Raw genomic sequence first — 10634 nt, forward strand, 5'->3', positions numbered from 1 at the left:
ACTGGGTGTTTCTTCTTCACCCACTATGTTTAATAGACCTCTCTGCACTGAATGGTACTTGTTATTAACCTCTGTCTCTCTTCCACAGCATGTCTTTATCCTGTTTTCCTTGCCCCTCCCCAACCGGTCGCAGCAGATGGCCGCCCCTCCCTGAGCCTGGTTCTGCCGGAGGTTTCTTCCTGTTAAAAGGGAGTTTTTCCTTCCCACTGTCGCCAAAGTGCTTGCTCATAGGGGGTCATATGATTGTTGGGGTTTTCTTTGTAAGTATATCTTACAATATAAAGCGCCTTCAGGTGACTGTTGCTGTCATTTGGCGCTCTTTAAATAAAATTGAATTAAAAATTGAATAGATGTCACTGTGATGATTTCTTGCCTCCATAGAAAGCTTAGACCCAAATGCAGATTCAATGCACATGGTTAAACTATTTATGAGACTTTGTTTAAAGAGAGGGAATGGAGAACGTGGCTCGAGCTAGGAGTGTCAGCAGAGAGCAGGAACCAGAGGAAAAGCTATCGAGAGACTGAACACCTGGCTCCTGATGGGAACAATCCAACGGGAATTCTGCAACAGAGGGAGAAGAAGTTGCTGGACGGGTAAGGGAGTTTGAGGGTAGGATGAGTATGTTGGCAGAGGAGACCTAAACACAGGGAAAACAAGGTTAAACACAGGCAAGGAGCACGCCAGAACTGGAGCAGAGGGGAAGCCTAGTTACCACTGGAGATGGCAGAACAAACTGGCGAGGAGTAGCAGGCAGCGCTGGTTTAAGAAGCCCTCCTGCTGATTGTTTGCAGATGAGGCCCAGGTGAGATGCTGGAAATTCCACCTCTGAAGTGTGGACACAGTATCCCGATTCCAAGTGGAAAAGCCCCTCAGACACTTCCATGGTGCATGACAAGAAGGATGAGAAAGCATTCATGGTCCATCCATCTGTCCGTCAGCGTAATGCCTAAAAGTTTATTCAGATTTGACCTGACATTTTTTCATGTGAGACTGAGACCTGACAACTTTTTTCCTGAGACCTGACGATGTCCTAAAATGTACACCGTACTCCATGCATCGAGTTGATGCTGTAGGGATCTTCACACGGATCACAGAACTAGGCTGTGTTGTGCAAAGAAGCTACTCGGTGCGAGGCCCTCTCTCCCTGGTCCACATAGACACAAATCACAAGCTAATAAGGTAAAATACCCACTTATATAGCTCTGACACAAGTTGGGCAGAAAGATGCACGTTATACTTTAAATCTGCTTTAATCAACCTTATCTGATAGGTCTTTAGAATAGAATAGAATAGAATTCAACTTTATTGTCATTGCACATGCACAGGTACAATTACACGCTTTCAGTGTATTTATAATATTTTAAAAAGCACTTGATAGAGTAATATTAAGTAAAGGGAATACAGGATGTGTAACATAACCAGTAATATTGTTAATTGTAAATTTTCTTGAGCAATTATTTACACTTTGTATATCGATATTTTCCATGATAACAAGCCTATCAACACATAATACGGTAAGTGCTCCAGAAAATCATGACAAGAGAACTAAAATATTTAGTCTCATTGAACTTATCCACTTTCACATCTAAAAATGTTGGTATTATTTTCAGCACACCTGACAAGTGTCCAGTTTAAATCAGTGGCAAGTGTGCGTATGAAAAATGTATTTTCAATGTCTTACATGTTCTGCAAATCCAGCCTTAGTGAGATTGTTTTCCCTCTGAAACAGGTACAATGTTGTGATCTTTGGTGGAGTGGATGGCTACTCAAGGAAGGTAAAATTGTAACTGTTATGTAGAATATTTGGTAGTTTTGAAATGAGAGCTTTATTAGGTTATTTTTTATGAACATCAATTATTCAGCAAGCCAACATAGTGGACGATTTGCATTTTTTAAAATTTCTAATCAGTTCTTTACAAAGAAAAGGTTCAACTAAAAGGCCATTTTCATTTTTTGATAAGTACTACCAATATTGATGTATAGACTACTCAAGCTTTGAATTATGGTAATGAACATAGAACCGTACAATATTCCTTGAACACTTATTATGAAACTGCATTATTAACTGAAAAACTATACATGATCTGAAACCAGGGCCCTATTTCAGGAAGCCGGTTTAGTGCAAACTCTGAGTAAGTATACCCTGAGTTAACGAAAACTCTGGGTTTTCGGTTTCACAAAGCGAGTTTAGATTAATTCTGAGTGAGTTACTATGACGACACACTCCGTGAAGCTAACCTGCCCCCTAGCAGGTTTACTTCAACTAACCCTGACTTTCTCCGCCTCTTTGTCGGACACCTGACTGTAGGAAGTGTCAGACATGGCGTGTCCCTTCCTTGAAGAGCCAGTAGATGTTGAAGCCCAAATTCTCCGCAGAGCTCTCTGCCGGGAGAGAGTGATTAGAGCGCGTTTGGACATTTGATCATTTCCTGATGATTTTCTGTGTGAACGTTACTGTTTTTCAGCACAATCTATAATTCATTCGAATAACATCCTCAGGCCTAATACTGCTCATGTGACACACCGCGGACATTCTCTCAGTTCTGTACATATTATTTGTATTGCACTTCGGTTTTTTGCAAACGGGAGCTTTCTGTATAATATTGGTGACGCTGAGCACGTTTCCAAGGCTACCGTCTGTCGGGCAGTCAGGAATGTTACAGTTGCACTGAAACGTCTCCTGTACTCGTTGGTGGTGTTCCCCGGTCATAGACCCACAAGATTTATCAAAGAGGGATGCCACAAAATTGCAGGTATCAGGATGAACGAAACTTAATTCATGATGTGGTGATACTTGAACTACTACTTAAATTTTACATTTATTCTCACGGTTCCCAGGCGTGATTGGCTGTATAGATGGCACTCACATTCCAATCATTGCTCCTTCAGTAAATGAAGGAGACTATGTGAACAGGAAGTCTTTCCACAGCATTAATGTACAGGTACATAGTTCCCTGTAGCATTTCAAACTAACAAATTATTTCATTATAGTAATGGATGCCAATTTGTGTTCTCTGCACTGTGAAGATCATATGTGATGCTGCCAACATTATCACAAATGTGGAAGCCAACTGCTCAGCCTCTGTGAGTGGTGGTGGTGGAGGACCTCCACCTGTTTTTCGGGCCTCCGCTTCTTTTTCTGTTGGCTATAACGGGTCACATTTGAGCATACAGAGTAAGCAAATATGTACTTGTAATGTGCTCAGATAATTTCAATAAGTGCTTACAGAAAGGAAATTAATGTAGCCTCTAACTGCAATTGATTGACATCGGACAAACAGACCAAGCACTATGGCTCATAATATAATTACACCTTACCTGTTTGGACTATATTTTTATATTTCATTTTTACTTGCTGCCAGGAACGTTTGGGGCCTGTTGGGTTGCACCTGCGCTCAAATCACATCACATCACAAAATCAAATGTATAAAATAAAAAATAAAATAAAATATAATAAAATAACGTGTTAAATGGGTGGAAATCCCTAGATCAATGTTTAAATTAACACTCACGCATTGACTCTGTCGGCTATGTTTTGCCATGCATGCTCCCTTTCTTTTGCAGCTGAGGCTGTGTTACCTTTTTTTCCGCATAATTTGCATGTTATCGGCATATGCTGCCATCAGAATTTCGGCCTCAAGCGCTGTAAGATACATTGACCGCGCCTTCTTTCCCTCCGTCTCCATGGTGACTCGCTTAATCTGTGCTCCACTAATCAGGGCTTTATGTATCCTCGTGCGCGCGCTTAACTTGGGGTTAAAGCAACTCCGCGTTGATTGAACTAATTGTTATCAGCCTTTCTGAAACCGAATATTCCGAGTTGGAAAGTTCGGGGTTACTCAACCCTGAGTATCGTTTTTCACTCTGAGTTTTCTAAACCGGCTTCCTGAAATAGGGCCCAGATCTTTAATTTTCTATTTGTTTTTACTGCAGGTCCTGTACTTGGATGCAACAACTAACAACAGGGCAAAAACTGCATTCTCATTTTTCCTGAGATCAGCCCAGCTTCACGGCTTGCCATCAAGGTTTTATGCCCTGATTAAATTTATATGCTAGCAACAAGTTTCATTAAAGAAAACTTTAAAAATTCCTTAAAAATGTATTTTTATCATAGGGTTAGGGCAGATCAAGGAGTAGAAAACCTGGACATTGCACATTTCATGTTTGCCACAAGAGGAACAGGGAGAGGGAGTTTCATATCTGGAAAGAGTGTCCACAATCAGAGGTTAGTCTTTTGATGTTTTTTATATTATTATTGACTGCATGGGTAGATTGTTGTAGCAGTTCTGATATTGATTTGAAGCATGAAATACCTGAAATTCAAATGTATTTACAGAGTAGAACGACTTTGGCGTGATGTCTGGATTGCAGTCACTAGCAAGTACCATGATATTCTTCACTCACTCGAGGAGGATGGCCTGCTTGACATTTCAGATGTCATTCATCTCTTTGGTGTCCACTACATCTTTGTCCCTCGACTCCGAGCAGATCTTGTCACCTTTGTTGGAGGATGGAATAATCATCCCCTCAGGACAGAAGGGGGTCTCACTCCTGAACAGCTCTGGTGTATGGGACATCTACAAGAGCTGGACGAGGGCGAGAGACTTGAGGTACCAGATCATAATCCGATTTTTTTTTGATTTATTTAAATGTTGAATTTCAAAATTTTAGTTAGCAGTTAACTCTGCTCTTCTGAAATTAACAAATTAAACTCTTGTAGCACATCTGGGAGATGCTTCTGGTGATTTTATACATTCTTGCTTATCAATTACCACTAATCTAAATTACAGTAAGAAGAACATGAAAACAAAGGCATTCTTTTTAAATTGTTGTATTTAATGGAAAAAACGCTTACACAAAATAACATTCCTCCCAAAAGTACCTATTCTTGAATAATGACTATTATATATGTTTGTGGATTTGAAGGAGCTTCAGGATCCTGGCATTGACTGGGAGAGTGCTGTACTGCAAGAAGAATCTAACAGCACAGTTGTGGTTCCTGAAGTTGAATGCCCACTGGATGAGGAAACCTTGGAGGGACTTCAGAGAACTATTAATCCCTTGGAACATTCTGAGTACACAAAGCTTGTAAGTAACCAACCTAAAGTTTTCATTATCAAGATCGGTCAGAGAATACTTCGGGTTTTTGCCCTTGAGCAAAAAGTACCTGTCTGTTGTGCATACTGAAGTTTGAGCTGGTGTCCCTGTAATTTGTAGTGATGGGATTTCCGGCTCTTTTTAGAGATCCGGCTCTTTCGGTTCGGCTCACTAAAAAGAACCGGATCTTTCAGCTCCGAACCGGCTCTTCAGGTTGTTTTGTTGCTTTAATTAATTTATTATTAACAATAATATAAAATTATGCACAAAAGGAATTACTAACGTAAAAAAAGTGGTTTTATTTATATATGTTTATATATAGATATATGCGGTGGCCCCTAGAGACAAAACACGTACAAACTCCAAAACACGTAAAAACTCAGAAGCGCATAAAAACTCCAAAAAACGTACAAACACAACAGAAGTGCTCCAGGATGCTAGGCTGCAGTGTTGAGCTTTTGTTACCTAGTGGCTACACAAGTCAGCAAGTACCAACGACCGGATTTGGTGTGTGGTAGCAACAGGTAAATGAACTTTTTTTTTAAATTATTTGAATATATATGAGTGCTTGTGTATAAATACACAAACAATACACATATGCATTCAATTGTGTAATTTAAGTGATCTAGGTAGCTCTGTTTTGGAAGTTCAGTTCATGCTAGAAATGTGTTTTGGAGTTTGTACGTGCTTTTTTCCCAGGGGCCACCGCATATATTTATTCAAATTCAAATTTTATTTGTCACACACACACAACCATACACAGTATGACATGGGGTGAAATGCTTGTAGCTGTGCAATGCAATGCCCGACCATTAAATGACAGAAAAAAGTTTTACAGTATTTACAATTTACAGGTCACTACAAAAATTTACAATTTAACTTAGAAATTTACAGTAAAAAATGTGCAAATAGCAGAAAGAGATTATAAAGATTATAAATTATAGGAAGTGTGCATAGAGAAAAAGAAAAACCAGAGTGCGTGTGGTGATGTGATGTGTGTGTGAGAGTCCAGTCCTACACCTGGTTCAGGGCCCGAATAGCCTGGGGGAAGAAGCTCCTCCTCATTCTCTCTGTTTTGGCCTTAAGGGAGCGGAAGCGTTTCCCAGACCTCAACAGTGAGAAGAGTCCATTGTTGGGATGGGAGAGGTCCATCATAGTCTTCCTAGCTTTGGTCTTGCACCGCTTGGTGTAGATGGACAGCAGGTCAGGGAGCTCTGATTGAATGATGCGTTCGGCTGAGCGCACCACTCTTTGCAGATCTCGTCTGTCCTGCTTGGTGCTGTTCCCAAACCAGGTGCAGATGTTTGCCGTCAGGACGCTCTCGATGGTGCAGGAGTAGAAGTTCTTGAGCACCCTCAGTGGCAGATGGAAGTCTCTAAGTCTTCTGAGGAAGAAGAGACGCTGACGAGCTTTCTTAACCAGGGTGTTGATGTGGCAGGACCATGACAGGTCCTGAGTGATGTGGACACCCAGGTATCGGAAGCTGTCCACTCTCTCCACTGGCATGCCACTGATGTTGAGGGGTTTGTAATTCCTCGCCTGCTTTGTAGTGAAGTCCACGATCAGCTCCTTAGTGTTGCTGATGTTTAGGAGGAGATTATTCTCCTGGCACCAGGTCTCCAGGTTCCTAATCTCCTCCAGGTAGGCCGTCTCGATGTTGTCGGAGATCAGGCCCACAACAGCAGTGTCGTCAGCAAACTTGACAATGGAGGTGGTGTCTGATGTGGCTACACAGTCATAAGTGTACAGTGAGTACAGCAGGGGGCTTCAAACACAGCCCTGAGGCACTCCAGTGCTGAGTGAGATGGAGGGGGAGACTTGTTTTCCCACGCTCACTGATTGGGGTCTGTCTGTGAGGAAGTTGAGGATCCACTGACACAGTGATGAGCTGAGTCCTAGATCCGTCAACTTGGTGAAAAGCTTAGAGGGAATTATTGTGTTGAATGCTGAACTGTAGTCCACGAACAGCATCCTAACATAATTCCCTCTGCCAGTGTCCAGGTGACTCAGGGATGTGTGGAGCAGGTGAGATATGGCATCGTCTGTGGAACGATTAGTCCGGTAAGCAAACTGAAATGAGTCGATGGTGGCAGGAAGTGAAGAAGTGATGTGATCTCTCATCAGTCTTTCAAAACACTTCATCACAATTGAAGTCAGTGGTACTGGACGGTAGTCATTGTGGCAAGCGGGCTGTTGTTTCTTTGGAACAGGAACAATGATGGACTGTTTGAAGCACGTGGGAACCACAGCTTGGGCCAGGGAGAGGTTGAAGATCTCCGTGAACACCGGTGCTAGCTGGTCAGCGCAGGCTCTCAGGACCCGGCCAGGGATTGCATCTGGTCCTGCTACCTTCCTGGTGTTCACCCTCCTAAAGGTGTTCCTCACGGCATGCTCTGTGATTACGAATGCATTTTCTGCACTGGTGCACTTCGAGCGCGCGCAGCCGTTTGTTGTTTTAATTGCTGCGGCGTCGAAGCGAGCATAAAACGTGTTCAGCTCATCAGCCAGTGAAGCATCGGCATTCCTCATTGAAGAAGCTGGTCGTTTATAGTCCGTTATAGTCCACAGTCCTTTCCACAGGCTCCTAGAGTCGCACTGTCATAGCTGTGACTCTAGTTTTCCCCGTAGCTCCGCTTTGCCTTTCTGACCGCGCTGCGCATGTTGTAGGACGCAGCCTTGTATAGGTCCATATTACCGGAGACGAGCCCTTCATTGTAGGCAGCGGTGCGTGATCTCAGAGCGTTGCGGATGTTTTTATCCACCCACGGCTTCTGGTTGGGAAACGTTCAGATGATAGTTCTTTCTGCTGTGTCGTCCACTAGTTTCTCGATAAATCCCACAACCGCTTCCGTAAACATGTTGATGTCATCAGAGCTGCGCCGAAACATGTCCCAGTCTGCGTCATCCAGTGCGTCCTGCAGCGCGGCCACTGATTGGTCCGTCGACCGAGCGACCTCCCTCCTGATTGGTGGTTGCTGCTTTAGCCTTTGTTTGTAAGCAGGCATGAGGAAGATGGCAGCATGGTCCGATTTTCCAAATGCCGGCAGGGGCTGAGCCTTGTAACAGTTCTTGAACGGGGTGTAGCAGTGGTCTAATGTCCTCGTGCCCCGGGTGGGGCAGTTGATGTGCTGGTGAAGGTTGTGAAATGTCCGTTTGAGATTCACTCTGTTAAAATCTCCCATAACAATGAGTGCGGCATCTTGGTGAAGTGTTTGTTGATGTGTGAGAGCCTCATGTAGCTCACATAAGGCAGTGTCCAAGTCCGCGCGAGGCGGAATGTAAACAGTGCAGGCAATGACCGCAGTGAATTCCCGAGGGAGATAGAAAGGTCGACATTTAATGATCAAAAGTTCCAGATTGGGCGAGCAAGAGCGTGTGAGTGGGGAGATGTTTGTGCTGTCGCACCATCTGTTGTTCACCATCAAACACACTCCACCACCTCTTTTCTTCCCTGACTCCATTGTCCTGTCCATGCGGTAAACCGAAAAGAATCCCGTCGGCTGCACGGCGTGGTCTGGTATCGCTGGGTTCAGCCAAGTCTCGGTGAAGCAGAGGAGGTTGTAGTCCCGAATGTCTCTCTGGAACTTGATTCTGGCTCTGAGGTCATCGAGCTTGTTCTCAATGGATTGAACATTGGCAGGATACTGGGCATGGGTGCGCGGTGTGCGCGAGCCCGTAGCCTGTTCCTGATGCCGGCTCGTTTCCCTCGAGGCCGTCGCTTAGGGTCGCGTCCTTTGTTCTCTCTCAGGATCTCCTTTGGCCAGGTTGGGTCCGGAGTTAAACATGGTGAAATGTTCGTGAATTGTAGCCCAATAGAAACCAGAGTGTCTCTACTGTAGCGAATTTGCATGATGCCCATGCAAGATTATGGCAGATATAGCAAAAAGTGACGAATATATATATTTATAATTATATATAAACATATATAAATAAAACAACTTTTTTTTACATTAGTAATTCCTTTTGTGCGTAATTTTATATTATTGTTAATAATAAATTAATTAAAGCAACAAAACAACCTGAAGAGTTGGTTCGGAGCCGAAAGAGCCAGTTCTGTAAAAAGAGCCGGAAATCCCATCACTAGTTGAGTACCTTCACTGGATGTGACCGCGAACACGCCCCCCTACACTTCTTACGTAGCCAGGCTGCTCCAGTTTATCTGCTGATGGTTTTACTGACGACTCACTAAATTAAGGTAAATACAACCACATCACTATTATTAAAAAGACACACAGTTTATCATCTTATAGTTCTACAATATCTGAAATCACTCTGTTGTTAATTAGTTTCCTAGATTATCCATTAGCATACACACTGTGTGTTAGAGGCTTGTTTTGCTAGCTAGTTAGCAGTGCCATACACCTGTTACTCTAATAGTCTGTATTTTTGAGTGATGCAGCACTCCTTACTTGTTTTTTTTATCCTTTTTAGACAGATATGACATCAGCTGCACACTCCACAGAGGCCCAGAGTTACTGTTAATATCAGAAATGTAATGTTGTCCTTTAGGATTTTAAAATAAGACTGAGGATGATATAAAACTGAAGATTTAAACAGTTTTAGATCCATTACACTTACAGAGCACTCTACAGCCTGCTAACATGGAAACTTTAAATTAAAAACACAGCAGACGGTTTCATAGAAGTGTAATTTATTCTTTTCATTTAATAATAGAGTCCACAATATTATCAACAGCTACGTCCACCCTGGGGGGAAACTAGTGAGGGAGACCATCAGGACCAAACTGGGTTTCCTGGATCCAGAGGTTTGGGGAAACCTCCTCCCTTTCTTTCATCACAGCTGTCCTGTGCCAGATGTTCTGTTGACCCTCTGAGAGAGGCATCATTTCAGAAACATCCGGAAGACTGAAGGTCATTAAAAATCATTCAGACTGTTTTTTTTACCTGAATGTTTGAAACAAACTTTTTTTTTTTTTTTTAAAAACAGTGCTGAAAAAGTCATCAGTGGTTAAATTAAAAATAAATTTCAACTTAAGCTGCCAAACAGCCGTAGTTGGTGTCAGTACATAAATATTGGGCTTTGCTATTTTAGTTCACAGACACACTGTGTAACAAACTGCACTTTCCTATCATGTCTGTGTGTTTGCTTGTGCTTAAATTATGTCAGATGCTAATTTCAAGTCTGAACATGTTCATTTTGTCTATTATCATCTCATTAAAGTAAGAAAACGTCTCCAAATTTCTCAAGTACATTGACTCTTCACTTATTACATCCTGTTTCAAAACACTGATGGCAGCAGTAAAACTTCAGCTTGAGACTAGAGATGGCACGATACCACTTTTTTATGTCCGATACCGATACCGATATCATAAATTTGGATATCTGCCGATACCGATATGAATCCGATATAGTGTTTTTTAATCAACAAAACTGTTTTTTAAATATCTTGCTGCATTTTGTATAAGTTCATACTCAAGTTTAAAACAACAACTACACTAAAGCTATTCTGTTATACCTGTATGCAAAAAAAAATATTTCATAGTTCAGCAATACTGATCAATCTAATAAACTTAAA

General features: G+C 42.2%; 1 protein-coding gene across 1 annotated transcript; it reads left to right on the forward strand.

The window, feature by feature from the left end:
* Positions 1-947: 947 nt before the first annotated feature.
* Positions 948-10297, forward strand: LOC120718119. The gene is made up of 7 exons (XM_040006471.1): positions 948-1180; positions 1731-1776; positions 3935-4026; positions 4116-4226; positions 4338-4611; positions 4928-5089; positions 9773-10297. The coding sequence occupies exons 1-7, from the start codon at positions 1053-1055 to the stop codon at positions 9965-9967; spliced, it is 1008 nt and encodes a 335-aa protein (XP_039862405.1). The 5' UTR covers positions 948-1052; the 3' UTR covers positions 9968-10297.
* The last annotated feature ends 337 nt before the right edge of the window (positions 10298-10634 follow it).

This window comes from Simochromis diagramma, unplaced genomic scaffold (assembly GCF_900408965.1).
Source record: "Simochromis diagramma unplaced genomic scaffold, fSimDia1.1 OVJJ01000024.1, whole genome shotgun sequence".
Taxonomy (NCBI): domain Eukaryota; kingdom Metazoa; phylum Chordata; class Actinopteri; order Cichliformes; family Cichlidae; genus Simochromis; species Simochromis diagramma.